Here is a 17642-nt window from a genome sequence, read left to right on the forward strand (position 1 = left end):
GTGTAATTTTGCAGATTTGACTATAGGTTGATTAGTGACATGCAGTTGATAATTTGTTTTTAGATATTCTTCTCTGTTTCCAAGTTATGTAGCTATATTAGAATGACCACAAGAATAATGATGGGGTTCATCCCCCCTAGCTAGTATCTTGACTGCTACTAACTTGTAAGGTGTGAAAAATTCATTGAACACATCATCCATGTTGACAATACTCAGTGAATTGATATGTCTTCTCTTGCCCCTTCTTCACTCTCAAATTCTCTGTATTTTCTATGGCTAAAGCAAAACATTCTTCCATTTGAAGTCTTATTTCTGTTTCTACAGTTGGATTTGTTATGTTAGGAAACATCTGGGATAGGGGAAAAGTTAGGTTTGCTGACCTCCCATTTCATTATGTTAGACGTCACACCATTGAAAGTGGTTAAGAGCTGATCTGAATAGAACATCCTGAAAAACCTCCTCTGAATTTGAGAGTTGCTATTTTAACTTTTCCTAGAAGGCTGTTCTCCTTAAATGTTATATCAGTACAGTGTGACCCAACATGTTTATTAATCTGATATGGAAAGGACTTTTTACATTGTGTAGTTCTCAGGGCAAACCCGCCCCCCCCCCCCCCCCCCCCGAGAATGATTAGTCCTCTCCTACAGCAAATCTCTGTCTGGGAGGACTGACAATCTGAGCAAGTTTGGTGGGGTCTGCCCTTAAACAGTGTGCCATGTGTCCCTGGATCTGAACATAGAATCATAGAAGATTCGAGTTGGAAACATGAAAGATTAGTGCTTCCCAAGACTTGGGGGGGGCACAATTTGTAGCGGCAGCGTCAGTAGTGGTGAAGTGGCAACGGCCTGCAGAAGCCGGCGGCACGGTGGTTGGGGTGGGTTGCAAGTGGTGACCACCTGCAGAAGCTGGCGGCGGCTGCCAATCTCAGAGGGGGCACATGTCCCAGCTATGAGTCACCTATGGTTGGAAAGGACCTCAGGAAGTCGCATCTAGTCCAAACTCCTGCTCAAAGAGGGACCAGCCCCAACTCTATCATCCCAGCCAGGACTTTGTCTAGTCAGGTCTTAAACACCTCCAAGGATGGAGATGCCACAACCTCTCTAAGTAACCTGTTCCAATGTTTTACTACCCTCCTAGTGAAAGAGTTTTTCCTACTATGCAACCTAAACTTGCTGCAGCTTGAGTCCATTGCTCCTTCTGTCACCTGCCACCACTGAGAACAGTTCAGCTACATCCTCGTTGGAGCCACCCTTCAGGTAGCTGAAGGCTACAATTAAATCCCTTCTGTCTTCTCATTTCCAGTCTAAATAAGCCTGGTTCTCTCAGCCTGTCCTCACCAGTCATGTTCCCCAGCCCCCTACCCATTTCTGTTGCTCTTCACTGGACTCTCTCTGATTTGTCCACATCCTTTCTGTAGTGGGGGCCCCAAAACGGAACACAGGACTCCAGATGTGGCCTCCCCAGCGCTGACTAGAGGGGAATAATCACGTCCTTGGATCTGCAGGCAATGCTCCTACCAATGCAGTCCAGTATGCCATTAGCCTTTTTGGCAACAAGGGCACACTGCTGCCTTATGTTCAGCTTACTATCCACTGTAAACCCCAGGTCCGTTTCTGCAGAGCTGCTGCTTAGCTAGTTGGTCCCCAGCCTGTACTAGTGCATGGGATTGTTGTGTCCTAAGTGCAGGACTTTACACCTGTTCTTGTTGAACCTCATGAGATTTCTTTTGGCCCAATCCTTCAGTTTGTCTAGGTCTCTCCGAATCCTAGCTCTACCTTCCAGCACATCTACTTCTCCACCAAGCTTGGAGTCATCTGCAGACTTGCTGAGGGTGCACTCCATTCCATCTTCCAGGTCATTTTTGAAGATATTGAACAAAGGCCGGGGTACTCCACTAGATACTAGCTGCCAACTAGACATTGAGCCATTTAGTCATTGGGCTACCCTGGGAGCCTGATGATACAGCCAGTTTTTTATCCAGTTTATCCAACCTGGACTTCCTTAGCTTGCCTATGAGAGTATTGTGAGAGACCATTTCAAAAGCCTTGCTAAAATCAAGATACACCACATCCACTGCTTTCCCCACATCCACAGAGCCAGTCATCTGATCATAGAATGCAATCAGGTCGGTCAGGCATGACTTGATAAATGTGTGCTGATTGTTCCTGGGGGATCCTGCCCATCAGTTTCCTTGAGTATGTCGAAGTCCAATTTTCTGAAGTCCAGGGTCCTTACTCTGCTGCTCTCCTTCCTGCCTTTTCTCAGGATCCCAGACTTGGTCATCTCGTGGTCACTGCTGCCCACATTGCCATCCATCACTACATTTCCGACCAAGCCTTCCCTGTTTGTGAACAGCAGGTCAAGAAGAGCAAGGTCTCTAGTTGGCCTCTCCAACACTTGCATCAGGAAGTTGTCTCCAACACTCTCCAAAACCTTCCTGGATTGCCTGCGCATTGCTATATCACCCTCTCAGCAAATGTCAGTGATTGAAGTCCCCCATGAGAACCAGAGCCTGTGATTGGAAAACTTTTGCTAGCTGTTTGAAGAAAACCTCATCTACCTCATCCTCCTGATCTGGTGCTCTATAGCAGCCCCTCACCACATCACCCTTGTTGCTCTCCCCTCTGACCTTAACCCAGAGACTTTCAACAAGCCTGTCTCCAGTTTCGTACAGGAGCTCTGAGCACTCGTACAGCTGTTTTACATGCAGCATAACTCTCCCTCTTCTCCCCTGCCTCCCTTCCTGAACAATTTGGACCCATCCATGACAGTGCTCCAGTCATGCGAGCTTCCACCAAGTCTGTTATTCCTGTCATGTCATAGCTCCATGACTACGTCTTCCTGCTCACCTCCCAGGCTCTGGATTTGTGTACGGACACCTGAGGTAACTAGCTGATTGCCCTGATTTCTCAGGAGGAATGAGAAGGCCTCCTCTGTTACCCCCTCCTGCTTGTGCTTCTTCTGGGTCACCCACTTCCCTACTTACCTTAGGCCTTTGGTTTCCATGCCCTGCAAACCTAGTTTTTTTTAATTAAAAGGCCTCCTCACCAAGTTAGTTAGCCTGTCTGGAAAGATGCTTTTCCTTCTCTTCAGCAGGTGGATATCTCTTCCTAGCATTCCTTCTTGGAACAACATCCCATGGTCGACAAAGCTGAAGTCCTCCATGCAATGCCATCTGCACAGCCATGAATTGATCTGCAAGATGCATCTACTCATGTCGGACCCTTCTCCTTGAGCTGAAGGATCAAGGGGAACACTACCTGAGCCCTTGTCCCTTGCACCCAGAGCCCTGTAGTCACTTCTCATCTGCTCCGGGTCACCCCTGGCAGTATCATGGGTGCCCACATGAATGAGCAGCATGGGGTAGTAATGAGAGAACTGGATGAGTCTTGGTAATCCTTCCATGACATCTCAAATCTGGGCTCCAGGAAAGCAGCAGACCTTCTGAGACAGCAGGTCAGGCCGGCACATGGATCTCTCCATCTCCCACAGAAGGGAGTCTCCAACCACCACCACCTGTGGCTTCCTCTTTGTGGCAGTGGTCTAGGCCCTTGCAATCTCAGGGGTGCCTGGCCTGACATGGCCTCTTCCACCAATGGAGCATGCTCCTCCTCCTCTGTTGCTAGGGCTCCATCTCTGTTCTCTAGGCAGACCACTGCATGTGGAGATGAAGACTTTGGCTTACTGCCAAAGTTTGCAAGCTTCCAACTTCCACCTTCCTGGGTGTCGAGGTCCTCTTCCTTCTCTAGTGCTACCTCTGGCAGTCCTTTGTCTGCAGTCCTAGGGGTCTCCTTCAGCATTGAATTGATGAAGTCCTCATGGCAGAGAATGCCGTGGGCCTCGCCGTCTACTCCTGTAGGTCTCTTGCTTGCTCCCTGAGGGACACCACCAGGAGGCACCGCTCACATCGCAGGCACTCCCCGACCTGTCTGTCGCTGGAAGGACCCTGCAGACTCCACAGCAGGAAACCAGGACCTGGGTGGAAGCCTCGACAGTGAGTGGTCCTCTCCTGGTGCAAGCAGGGGACAAGCTGGCAGTGTCTCCCACATCTGTAGTTTGGATAAAGGAAGAGGGAAGAGTGTAGATATGAAGATAAGAAGGTTTGCTTGTGGCTAGGTGCTAACACACTGGAAAGAGATCGGGGAGTCATTGTGGAGAGTTAGCTAAAACTCGGTGCTCAGCAGCCGTCAGAAAGGCAAACAAAATGGTAGGAATTATTAAGAAGGGGAGTGTAAGTAAAATAGAAAGTATCATTATGCCCCTTTATAAATCCATGGTGCATCCACACCTTGAATACTGTGCCCCGTTCTGGTTCCCACACCTCAAAAAGGATATCGGAAAACTAGAGGAGGTCTAGAGAAGGGCAGTGAGGATGATTAGTGGTATAGAGGGGCTTCCAGATGAGGAGAAACTAAAGTGGCTAGGCCTATTCAGTTTAGAAAAGAAGCGCTTGAGTGGAGGCATGATAAAGGTTTACAAAATACTAAATGGTGAAGAGAAAATAAATAGGGATTTATTATTTAGTCTCTCACAGTACAAGAACTAGGGGTCATAAAATGAAGCTAGTAGGTAGTGAGTTTAAAACTAACCAAAAGAAGTACTTTTTCACACAACGCGTCATTGAAAGGGTGGAGCTCATCGCCACCAGATGTTGTGGGAGCTGCTAGTTTAATCCAATTAAAAAAGGGAGTGGACACACTCCTGGAGGAAAGGGGCGTCAGCAGCTATTGAGTTGGGGATAGAGCATGTGGATCAGAACTTCCTAGACCCTAAGTGCTGGAGGCTGCAAGGGAGAGAAACAGCGGAAATAACCCTGGTCGTTGTGTTTGCCTTGCTCGCCCTCTCCGCATCCACGCTGCCACTGTGACAACTGGGCAAGATGGACTGACCCAGTAAATGGCAGTTCTTATGGTCGTAAAAGTCCAGGGTTCCCTGCACTCGGTTTACAAGAACAAAACCTCAAGACGTGAAAACTGCTACACAGGCTTGCCTCTGGAGGCTTTTTTCTCTTCCTGTAAACTCCATGCTGTAATGCACAGAACATTGTTTAAGTGCCTTAGTGCTGTCTGAGGGTCACACAGGGCTAATAATTATAGATGGCAACTTTCATTTGAAAATTTCAAATCAATATACTAATTTTCTTGTCTAACTAAATGTATGTGAGCCGGGCTAAGTCTCATCCCTCTCCTACAGGTCAGTAAATAGTGGAACAAATTCAGATTTTCTAGCACTGAGGGCAACATTTCTTCTTGACACTAAAATCGAGTAAAGGTATCAGAATCTGACCCTAAGTTACTTGTCCCAGGTTTGTCAGCTAGGAGTAGACCCCTGATGTCCTTTACTCTTCTTCTTTCTAGACAGGACTGCTTCTTCAGAGCGTGCATTCTTCTCACGTATTGCAATTCACGGTTTGCTTAGGAATAGCTTTTGATTTTCATCCCTTCCTCAACCCAAATACCTGCAGCAACAAAAAGAAAAGCAGGTACTCTGTCCTACACATTTTCCTACACTTTGGTCCTTGTACTTTTGCATTTTATTTTTAAAATGCTTTCAAAGCTTACGTAGGTTTTTTAAATCACCATCCCCCATAAAGCATAGGATGCAGCGCTGTGCACCGCTATGTATCGTTCTCTGAAATCGGTGACTCATTGCCGCTTAACAATGAGGTAAAAACATTGGTATACATGAAGGGCTGTATCTGTAGGACCTAGCTAGTTTAGCAATCTGTGACAGTGTGAGTTTGGATAAATAGGAAGAAATGGCTGGGATGATTTTGGTTTCTGCAACTGAGAGCATATATCTCTTTTGTATTACTTGGGTTTGCAAACTGCAGATTATGAATGATATTCATCTTCTCGTAGCTGAGTAGTTCGCAACAGCAGCAAGGGAAGCAATTTTTTTTCTTTCAGTTGCAGACTTGACACAGTGATCTAGGGCTTTCATCTCCAGACTTAACAACTCTAATGTGGTATGCATGGGGCTGCTCTTAAAGACCACTGTAAAGCTCAGCTAGTGCAGAGTACAGCTGGCCAGTTCACTATACAGCATTTGATGGAGGCACGAAATTCTCCTTCTTAGTCATTGTTGGCTTCATTTTGTTTTTGGCTGAAGAACAAGGTGGGGGTTTTCACTGTCCAATTCTAAATTATTTCAGTCCTGTCTGTCTTGTTTCTCTTCCTGAAATAACATAATGGTTCCAGTCACAGCTTAGTATTTGATTTGGTGGTGTAAAGAGGAGGCCTTGGTAATGGAGCACCTCTTACATGTCCCTTTCTGCCAGTGATCCAGTGGGGTTCAGCTTCGATCTTTGCGTTTCAAGGCCGATCTAGAGAACACTTCCGGATTAGTTATGAATCTCGACAGAATTTACTGCCCTGCCTCGGGTCTGAAAATGCAGTCAAACTAAAGCATGGACTGTTTTGCTTATGAACCTAAGTAGGTTCAAAATGGCTGGAATCGCAGGTCTTTTTGAGGGGCGTGGGTTAATTGAGACCAAGAGGAAGCTGAAAGAAAGGAGTGGTGTTTGTAGCAGAAGAAGCTTCTGCGAGCAGTTGGAAGAGACTTGGCTGCTAGCCTCCTTGGATATTGTACATGTGTGGTATAAAATACAGATAATGCTTACAGCTTTAGGTAGGGGCTGGATGAATGGCAGTGCGTTGAAAAGAAGCATTTTGAAGAATCTGGTAAATATCTGAACAAGTGTTTATTTAGGATTTGCCATAAAGATTTTTATAGTTTTATGAATCAGCACAAAATTGAGGTGCAACCAAAATAATTTCATTTTCTCTTTCTTTTTTTCTTCCCCTTTTTAGAATATGACAGATACCTAGCATCTAGTAAAACCATGGCAGCGGCTTACCTTGATCCAAATTTAAACCATACTCCAAGTTCAAGTGCAAAGACTCACCTTAGTACTGGGATGGAGCGTTCTCCAGGGGCCATGGAACGAGTCCTTAAAGTCTTCCATTATTTTGAAAGTAGCAGTGAACCAACGACGTGGGCCAGCATTATCCGACACGGAGATGCTACAGATGTCCGAGTGAGTTCCTTTTTAACATTCCTATGACTGATACTGGTATGTGTTAACCTTGCACGCAAGTGTGACAAGACAACTCTAGAAGCCAATAACACAGATGTTCTGCAGTTTATTATAAAATCTTTATCCAGCACATGCTGTGAGTCATATCAGGCAAAGCTTTAATTTCTTAGAGCAATTTTCTCAAAGAAGTGACAGTTGTACAAATTGTACATTAACTTGACAGGGCTGTTGACATTAATTTATTTCTCATTTTCTGTTGTATAAAGACTTAAAAATGGGAAAAGAGTGACTGGACTAGATTCCACCTGCTTAAATGATCTTTCAGCTGTATTTCCAAAAAGGCAGTGCGATGAATGAGCATGACATTTTAAGGAATCATCAAAAGAAAGCTGGGCCATTTAAATTATTTATTTCGAAGAGGATGGTAAAACAGAAGCAGCAGATCCACAGGGAAAGCACAGAGAAATAATCTAATATTGAGGCTGTTCTTTACAGTGTACAGGAAGATTGTTTTCCTCTTCAAGGATTTAATTCTGTTGGGTTAAATTAGAAGGAAGTAGAAGGGGACTGTCTAAGCGGACAAAAGAACAAATGTCTCTTGTTTTGTTTCAGCTTTTCCTCCAGGGACTCAACTTTCTGCTTGCTTTTTTTTCTTTTTTTTTTCTCTACTTCCACTTTTGTTTCTACTATTTCTGTTCCTATTTCTACTTTAAATGAAGTCTAACTTTGAGCTCCTGAAGGAAGGCAGTATTTTGAAGGGAAAATTCTGGAGACTTGGATTCTAACTGCCACTGACTATTATCTGCACAAGAGAAAGCTGTTTTAACGGCAGCAAAATGTGAAATCTTGAATTCCCACTCCTCTTTTCCAGCTGTTTATCGTATTCGGAAAGAATTAAACACATTTCCAAGGGAGGGTAAGCCTTGTCAGACTGGCCATCGATTTGTGAAATGTGCAGAGTTCCAGTAGCCATCATGGTCCAGAGAATATGCTCGATAATGTCTTTTATTGGGCCATGTGTGTAGTTGGGAGAACTGTCAGACAAGCTTACAGGTACAGAATGCCCTTTCTCTAGTCTTTTCTTAGACCAACAAGATTTTTGCAAAAAAAAATGTATTTAATTGCTTTAAAAGCTTTCTGGCACAAACACCCTTCATCAGGCATTGGAGAAAAGATGTAAACGTTCTCCTGGTTTCTCTAGTCTGACCTCTTTCCTAAACACAGTTGATCAGGTAAAACATATTACCAGATGGATCCTGGGAGTTCTGTGGCAGTTACCTAGGAAATCTTTTAATCTTTTCAGCGGCATGTTTTGACGTGACTGGGCTCTTGGGGCACCAGGGCGGCTATCACTTTCAGTTGCCTTCGTGCCACCAGCAGAATGGCCCGGGTGCGGGCAACAGGCGTCCGCCACCCCTCTCGAGTTTAATTCAAACAAGTAGGCATCTCATGTTCAGAGGCACCTTGAAAAGTAGCTGAGTTATAAGTACGGAAGTCAATGTCAGCCTTCCATATTTTTGGATGGGCTTCTGGAATCACTTTTTGAGATTTGTCCCTTCAAAAATATAACTGATTTCTGTCCACCTTTATCATACCAACATGGTCAGGCCCACCAAACAGCCAAAGTAGATCTCGGTTGTTTACCTCTTCCAACACCAGGAGTCTTTATGCAGTTGTTTAATTTTTCTAGGCTATTTTTCTATGAGACTAAAAACTTTTTGTCCTCTCAAATGAAAGCTGAGATTCTTCTTTACATTTCTCATTCCCCACATCAGAAATTTCTGTGGTTGTGGCCTTTGCAGTATCCAAAACTAACTGGCAGTTTAAGGGTAAGTTTTTATGACCATTATAAAAGCAAATTCACCATCTTTGTTTTATAAAAACTAAACAATGCTAAAGGTGAGCTCAAAAAAGAGAGAGGTTCTCAATTGTGTATTGGGGTGTACTGTAATTTTTATATTTTTCCTGGGTCCAATTGCAGCTGATTTCTTTGGATGCTAGTTTCTGAGAGAATTATTTTTCCCTGCATGGACCCCTTTTAGCCAAGAACGGGAAGTGTACCTTGGACAAAGGACAGGCTACTGAAATGCTTTGTTCGTGTTCCCAAAAAATAAATACGAAATTTTGAATCTTTAGAGAAACCAGGACAATTTCTCTGTAAGCTTTAATGTTGTGGAAGCGAGTGTGTGCTGTACGCTAATGATCCAGGGCAATATGCATTACCATATTTATGTTAGGTGCTACAAATCATTATTGGCACAAAAGTTCACGTTCCATTAACATTACTGGTGTTATATTGAGATGAACAACTGAAAATGAAAACAAAACCACTAGATTTTCTGCAGTCTGGACGTTCCCACCTTTTTTATGGAAGACATGGAAGCTACATCAGAACCTCCACGTGCAAAATGGAACAGTTTCATTTGTTTCAAGTGCTGCTTCTTGAGGCAGTTGTGCCCTTTTTCGTGTTAGTCTTCACCTGGCAGCCTGGTTTCTGGGATCTTGGCCTGGGATCCTTTCCCCTTTTCAAAGAAAGCCTCCATTCTGCTAGTAAAGAGAAAAAGTTGGTAAGTGCACTAGTGTCACAGAGAGGTTGGGATCCTAGTTCATGATGTGTTTGCAATAGCATGACTAGTGTAGGGCAAGGGGGGGCACCAGCCTTGGATGCCAATTTGGAGGGGTGCCAGCCTGTACCCCTGCCATCACTGCCAGACAGGGTTCACAGAACCAGCCCTGGCCCCAGTAAGTCAGTGTGCAGGGAGCTGGATTCTCAGATGAGCCCCTCCTTTTCTTGCCCCTGCTCTGACCCCCTTCTTCCCTTTTAGGTGTTTGGCACAAGAATCCCCCCATCCCTATTTAGAGCACAAAAATTACTAGTTTTGCCTTTGATATTTCCTCATTCGAATATTTCTGGGTTCCCCTTAACCAAGATGAGGGTGTTTGGCAGCCCTTGCAGCCTCCCACATCCCGGCAGGAACTTAGCTTTTTTCTCATCCCTATGTAACTTTTTCTTCAGTAACTGTTAATGTAAATAATGAGGGACTTAATGTCAGTCTTTGCCAAATTCACGGATTCTCCCTTTTAACTATTTAAAACAAGTTCTTACTGTTTTTCCTTATTGAAGTCTGCTTTTTTGGCCATCACATCGGCTTAGAAGCTTGAGTGTGAATTCTTACCCATGTGAATCCCTACACTGTATTCTTATTGCTAAAACCAATAGTCTGGTAAAATTTTACTAGTCGTCCTTTTTAATTTTAGGGAAGCTATTGTATTTCACTCCCCATTGTGTTTTCCAGACCCCATGACTTAATGGGTTTGGTTGTGTGGTACAGGTGGGTATGAAATAAGCCAGTATTATTTACCTAGACAGAACCAAATCATTTCATTTTTCCAGTTATGTTTGTCCTAAGCAAAAAAATCAAATGTCAAGTTATTTCAGTTGCAAAGATTGAAGTTTTGTATTGTAGCCCACAATTACAATGCCAGACTTCTGGTAAGAGCAAATGAGACTAGCTGGCATTTACTTAATCATTTTTAATAATAAGAGTCAAATATATCTGCATTTCTAGCATTGCCTACATATATATATAAAATAGCATCTCTCTAGACTTTGTGGCCAGTTGTCTTGCTAGACTTTTAGCCCTTCAGGCGGGCCATCTTTAGTCCCTGGCATGACAAAAGAACCGTCTGTAGGAGAGGAGTAGCTGCTTCAGGTCTTATGTCTGGAATGTGTCTGTTGAAATTTTGTAAAGCTGGAGCTTGCAGCTCTATGCATATGTCTACACAGCATTATTTTCTTGTTTCTGGAGCCTGATCAGAGGCTTGTTTGAGGCTGGTAATTCAATCCTTCTCATTAGTGCTTCCCAGCCCTCCCCCAGGGTTTGCTACTGCATGCCCATCTACAGAAAGCATCTCCAGAGCTGGTTAAGAAGGTTAACCCTCCCCAAAGGCATATGTCGAGTGATACTCACAAATAGATTCTTACTCCTGCTGGGCAGATTTAAAGGCATTTTGCAGCTGTCCTTCAGGCCCCTGGCACACTTTAATTTAATGGAGCAATGGGATCTGATCCCCAATCCCAACAATCGTGCCTCCTGCCATGCACACATTAGGATCAGGGATTAAATCTAAATTGCACAATTACTGTTTGCCAGTACCAGGGGATCCCAAGATCTTTTCCCCCCAACACAAAGCCTTGACCCGGGACTGACAATCAGCTGATTCTCCGCCCCATTCATTCGGTAAATTTGGAATGGCTTATTTTTATGGCTTATTTGCACCTTAAATCGCTTGCATGTGTACCGCCCTTTTAATTTATGCTGCAGATAACACAATTAATGTATAGAGGGGGCCTCAGGGACTTCCAGAGGCCCATTCTCCAGCTGTATGCCCCTTGGAACTGAACTAATTTAAGGGATCGCTCCAGAACCCAGACAAGCCCTCCAAAATGTTTGTTTAGGGCTAATAGTAAAGAAACTACAATTCTCTTAGATCAGTGGCTGTCACCTGGGGGTACACATACCCCTAGGGGTACTTAAACAGGTTGTAGGAGGTACGCAGAACGAATGAGAAAAATTTACTAGCGGTGCACCAGCATAAGGAAAATCAGCTGTACCGGCAGTCGGCTTTTTCGGCGGATGTGGTCGATAAATGCCCCGTACATGTGCCCGGCCTCAGCGCAGCGCAGCATGCAGGTGGCAAGGAGCACAGCCCGGCAGAGTGGAGAGCAGCCAGGTCTGGCTGGCAAGTCTGTTGTGAGTGAAGAGGCGTGGGGGGGAGCAGATAGTCCCACACAATGAGGAAGCGAGTGGGGCTCAGGCAGGCACTGCACAACTGGGGTGCAGTGGGGGACTAAGCTGCAAACAACTTGGGTGGGGGGGTAGCTCCCGCTGCTCTACGCACCCCGGGAGGGCATGGGGGCATGTGACCCCAGATCTGTGTGTAGGGCAAGGGCAGGCTGCCACTGTGGGCTGGAGCCAGGGTAGCACCGGGCTCTTCCCAGCAGGGGGTTGGGCCGGGGCTATGCTCAGGGTGGGCAGCAGCAGTGCTGGGAGCGGAGGCTATGGTGAATTTGGGGATGGCTGCAGCTCTCCCCATAGTCTCCCTCACAGTGCCACCGCTGCTGGCCCAACCCCCACAATGGGAAAAGCCTGGCACCACCCCAGCCTCAGCCCACAGCGGCCGCCCGCCCTCACTCCTCATGCAGATTTGGGAGCACACGCCTCCCGTACTCTCCCAGCGTGCGTGCAGTGGCAGGAGCCACGGCTCCATCCTGAACCCGGCCCCAGCTGGGCAGCACCTGCCCCTGTGTCAGCCCCACTCCCTCCCTCACCGCAGGGGCCTCGATCTGCGCCCCCCCCCACCCTTTCCCTTGCAACAGACTTACCAGCCAGACTGGTATTTCATGCATATATTAATAATGAATTTAAAGTTAATTAGTGTAGCCTACCTTATATCATATAATTGGTAACATTAAAAACAATAAAAAATATAAAGGGGTATATGAGCTGAAACTTTGAGACAGAAAGGATACACTTGTTAAAAAAGGTTGAAACCCCCTGCCTTAGATCACAAGTGCCTTTGAGCACTTGGTGTCTCAGGGGAATTTCTTAAATACGATGGGCCCATCCATAGCTGAAATTCTTGGAGCAGAGTACTAAGTCTTTTCATGAGGGACCAGTGCCTGATGCAGCAAAAGATGGTGACATTACCAGAGTCTCATCTGTATTCAGGAGAGAGGATCATGCTCATGTTAGGGGACAGAGACACGCATTGATTACCTTTGCATCATCTCACCCAGAGTTAAACTGCTGACTTATCTGGAAACCTGAAATGAAAGGTACTACTAAAAGAATAGAGAAGCCCTTGGCTAAGTGCCCTCTGCTTCACAGAGGACCTGAGGGACCTTTCCAGAAAGATGAAAAACGCAAGTCAGATACTGAAAACTGTATTCGGTCAGGACAGGTCTTTGGCAAATGTTCGCGAAGGTGGTGGCAACTGTACACAGTATCCTGCAATGTAAGAGCCTGCAGGATGGAAAAGAGACTGTTTTCCTACAGAGCCCTAGTTACTCCCGTGGCTCACATGGTTCATATGGACTGGGAACCACTTTATACAGAAATGAGCACACTGATGGTTTAACATATAAAACAACACTGTCATTTCAAAGCCTTGGATGTGGCTTTTTCTAGCTGGTTAATGTTGAAATGAAGTTGTGTTCTGAAAAGTGACTGTAAAAATGGTATTATAGGGTTCTATGTCCCTGTGTTTCAATTATGTGCTTAATTTGTAGGCATATATGTTTCTGTAACTTCCAGACCTTGAAACACAGCTAAGACTAGAGGCCAATCTTTTGTTCTCCTTCCTCCAAGCTCATAATAAAGGTAGCACTACTTAAGGGTTTTGTTTAGCTATTATAGTAACATCTAGGGCAGGGGTGGGCAAAATGCGACCCGCAGGCTGGATGCGGCCCATGAGGCCAGTCTATCTGGCCCGCAGGGCCACTAAAAATTTAGAAAACGAATATGTATCTGCCCCTGGCTGCTTGTCATGCGGCCCTCGATGGCTTGCCAAAACTCAGTAAGTGGCCCTCCGCTCAAAATAATTGCCCGCCCCGATCTAGGGGCACCAATCATGATCAGAAATAGGTTCTGTGCACTTACATTGTATTGTGTTCCTCTGCACCTGGCTTGTTTTTTATGGAGCAGTTGACTGAACCTTAGTAATTCTGTGTGTGTGTGTGTGTCATATATTCTTTTGCGTGTGTGTGTGTATACATACACATGCAAACGAATGTGTGTGTGTGTGTATATATTTGTGTGTGTACACACACACACACACACACACACACACACACACACACACACATGTATAGTAGCAGTCTCCAAGCTTTTTAAGTAAGAGATCACTTTTTGAATTAAGATGCAGCCCAGGATCTACTGTGCGCCAGGCTACCAGGACACACAGGGTGCTTGAGGATCACCAGCTCAATGCTGGTAACATTGGCTTCAGCAAGGATGCAGGTGTTTGTGAGGCAATCTTCCCATTTGATGTGGAGGGTTTTCTGGAAACATAGTTGGTGTTACCTCTCCAGGCTCTTGACGGTGACGACTGTGCGTCACCCACATTTCGCATCCATAAAGGAGAGTGGGGATGATGACTGCTTTGTAGACTTGGATCTTAATGTTTTTCCAGAGATTGTGATGAATAAATTCACCCTGAAGCAATTTTCCAAAAGAGGTGCTTGCACATGAGATCCTGTGCTGGATCTCTTCATCAATGCTCGCTGTCTGAGAGGTGGCTACCGAGGCAAGGGAAGTGCTCAACTACCTCCAGGGTCTTTTTCTCGATGTGGGGGGAGAGGCCATCATATTCATAGCCTGGGACAAGTGCCAGCAGGGCCAGAAAGCCCAGAAGTCTGTTGCTCAGGACGGGGTGTCTTATTTTCCTGTGGCCCACAAGCCCTCTCTTTGGTCCCTGCAGTTTCTCCTGGCCTCTAATGCTCACCCTATAGGTCTCCCTTAATTCCCAGCCTTTCCTTCCTTTAACAGACCCTCCTTAATTCAGATGTCACTGCCTTAGCCAGCCACTTGCTGGGCTGCAAGCTCCCTGACCCCCCTCCGTTCCCAGCGGTGACCCTCCTGGCCTTTGGTTCTTACTTAAACCCTGGCCCCTCTCCTAAGCCAGTTGAGAACTTCGTCTCTGGCTGTGGCCCTCCTCAGCCTTTAGCCCATCTCTGGGCCCTGGCCCCACTCCTGGGCCAGTGAGACCTTTGGGCTCCCTGGTCCTGTTAACATTTGCCCCTCCTGGGCTACAAACCCTTGGGCTCCCTGGCCCTGCTGACACTTGCCCCATCCTGGGCTAGAAATCTCCAGGTTTATAGCAGAGTTCAAAAAAGAAAACTTAGTGTTGCTGTCTAATCCTTTTGAGAGATGCTTTTTTCTCTCCTGTTGCCACCTGAATGCCATCCAATATAAAGAGGACTCTCCTACACCTTTTCAGATCCCTTTTGTCCTGGAAGAGCATGGTGAAGCGTAGGAACATGGATAATTAAGGCAGTTTTCCAATTTGGATCTTTGCTTTTCCTCGTAGTACCCTTCATTTTGATATTTATTGCTTTTTCTTTGTTCTTTCTTACCTTTTGTTCTCTCCCCCAGTCTCCCATCTGTTTCCCAAATTCCGCCCTTCCATTGTTCCTCCTGGTCTGGCTCCGCTTGCTTTCTTGACCATCTCCTACAAAGTCTGTGTTCTTCCATTGTTTCTTGGTTAGTTCTCCTCACAATACCTTCATTCCCCCAAGTCTTTTCTGCTTTTGACTCTTGAGCCCTTCCTTGGGTATTTCTATACATGAGCTTGATTATTATATTGCATTCAGTCCAAGGCCACAGCAGACCTAACAAGGTCCCTATGGCACAATTTACAGAGATAGAATGGAAAGAGGCTTTAATGCATCGAGAGCCAGCTCTATGGGGCAGGAGAACATCCGTGGTGTTATGTAATTATGCTTACGAAGTAGTGGGCTTTGTTCTGTTGGCAATCATTCAGTACTTGGGAAGGAGCTTCAGCAAACAGAAGACTTCTTGGGCGTCCACTGGGAATGGATTCGAGCCTGTCATCGTTAGCAGCATCGGAATGCAAACAGAACCAAAACCACAGGTTTTATTAAACATTGCAAAGAACTAGGTCATCTCCTGCAAAGGCCAGGTCTGTCTGGAACTTGTTTCTGCTTATTCTCACTGACGCATCTATTGTTGAGACCATGGAGCTAATTTTGATTAGCAGGAATAACCAATGTAACAGTGATTTTTTATGCTAGCTAAATATGGGCATTGTTCTTGAGCATCACTGTCAACTAGCTAGATATCTGGCACTGTCTGCTCTTTTCTTTATAGTTGTTTAATTCGTATCCTTTTCTTCAGCACGTACCCACATTATGGACTAGTACCAGAACCAAAGGGTGGGCTTATAGGTATACTGCTTGTAAGCAATATATATACTTGCCTGCTAAGATTCCTAGAAATAGTCCTATAAATGTAGCTAAATAATCTTTTGTATAACAGTAGCTGTAAACAGTCCCTGTTTGTACCACAATAATCTAGTTAACTGCAACTAATGAACAAAAATAATTTTGGTGTGTGGAGCGCCTTTTCTTTTGTTGGTGTAGTCTTCTGAAATAATTGGATAAAAAGCAACACGCAAAATATGTTGATTAAAGGAATAAAAAAATTAATAGAGCTACCGTGACCAAGTCCAAGTACAGGGAGCGTGAATAAGCATTCCAGGGTTCTCCATTTCCAGAGATTTAAAATCTGACTAATTTTGGAGCTTAGCACAATTAAGCTTGTAACTTAAACTTCCGTTATGAAAACCTGGTACGTTAGTCATTGGAAATGTTAATACTTAACACTTGCATAAGCACTTGACATGCGTGAAGTGTTGCACAAACAGTAACGTTTGCGGTGACCATGTGTGGGAGGTATGTCCCTGTTCCTAGGCTGTGAACCTTGCTAGACACAGGTCACCAGCAGGATCCACACTTCTTTGTACTGTGCAGTGTGTCCTAAACTATACTCTAGTTTAGGACGCACCGTTTTTGTCTCGTGAGCTCATTTAAAAAAACAAACAAACTGGATGCACTTGACCCCCAGACGATTGCAGACATTTGTTGGCTATGGTTAGATTTGAAAATAAAGTCACAGCTATTTCTGGCTGTTCTAGTCTCTGCTCTAAGGTTGTTAATCAGTTAAACTGTTTGTCTGGAAAACACTGATTAAATATTCTAATCACTATTAGGAGGAGTGCCTCTGGCAAGGCTTTCCAATTTGGGAAGCCCCTTGTGCGCATGAAAGACAGAAAAGCTGTCATCCATACAGGAGTTAGGGCAGATGCTTTGTCTGGCTTGGAAACCGCCCCTAGATAGTTTTGCGGAACCCCAGGACTTTCTCTGCATTGTTTGCCAGGGTTAAGAGTTGAGCTCACTGAGCCAAATTATGGCCACTGTGCCAGTAAAGCTCTCAGAGATAAATCTTTGAATGCTCTGAAATACTAGCAAGACAAAACAAAACACAGCCAATCTGACTCTGTGGGCGCTGACTGTATGGTCCCCCGTTCGCTCGGGGGACAGGTTCTCACGTGGTGTCAGTTCCTGTAGCCAGTGGACTTCAGTGGATGTGCACTGATTTACATTGATCAGAAAAGCTGTCATCCATACAGAAGTTAGGGCAGACGCGTTGTCTGGCATGGAAGCTGCCCCTAGATAGCTCTCCAGAGCCCCAGGACTTTCTCTGCATTGGTTGCCAAGGTTAAGACACTGATCCAGCATGAAATATTTGATTTGTATAGAACGAATGCATTTTTTAACTTACCAAGGTTGCCTAAAGGGCCAGTCAATTTGAATAGCTTGATCATCACATAATTTCCTCCTTTCCTCCCCGCTCCTCCCTGCCATTTTGGGTCAGTCTGAGTTTTGCTGTAGTGTTAGAATAATCAGAGGAAATTCCAGTGTAAAATGTTGCTTATTTTGACTCATTGAAAATACTACTTATGCTTTGCATATAAATACAGTAAATTCATAAGAATTATTACACATTTTTAAACTTTGTTT

General features: G+C 45.0%; 1 protein-coding gene across 6 annotated transcripts in view; it reads left to right on the forward strand.

The window, feature by feature from the left end:
* PTK2 (protein tyrosine kinase 2) overlaps positions 1–17642 on the forward strand; it is a 336960-nt gene that overhangs the window by 137925 nt on the left and 181393 nt on the right. For all 6 annotated transcript variants that reach the window (XM_059723705.1, XM_059723704.1, XM_059723702.1 and 3 more), the window contains one exon: positions 6813–7039. In XM_059723705.1, coding sequence (XP_059579688.1) covers positions 6845–7039 — 195 coding nt within the window. In that variant the 5' untranslated portion in view covers positions 6813–6844. The remainder of the gene's footprint in view (positions 1–6812; positions 7040–17642) is intronic.

This window comes from Alligator mississippiensis, chromosome 3 (assembly GCF_030867095.1).
Source record: "Alligator mississippiensis isolate rAllMis1 chromosome 3, rAllMis1, whole genome shotgun sequence".
NCBI classification, from domain to species: domain Eukaryota; kingdom Metazoa; phylum Chordata; order Crocodylia; family Alligatoridae; genus Alligator; species Alligator mississippiensis.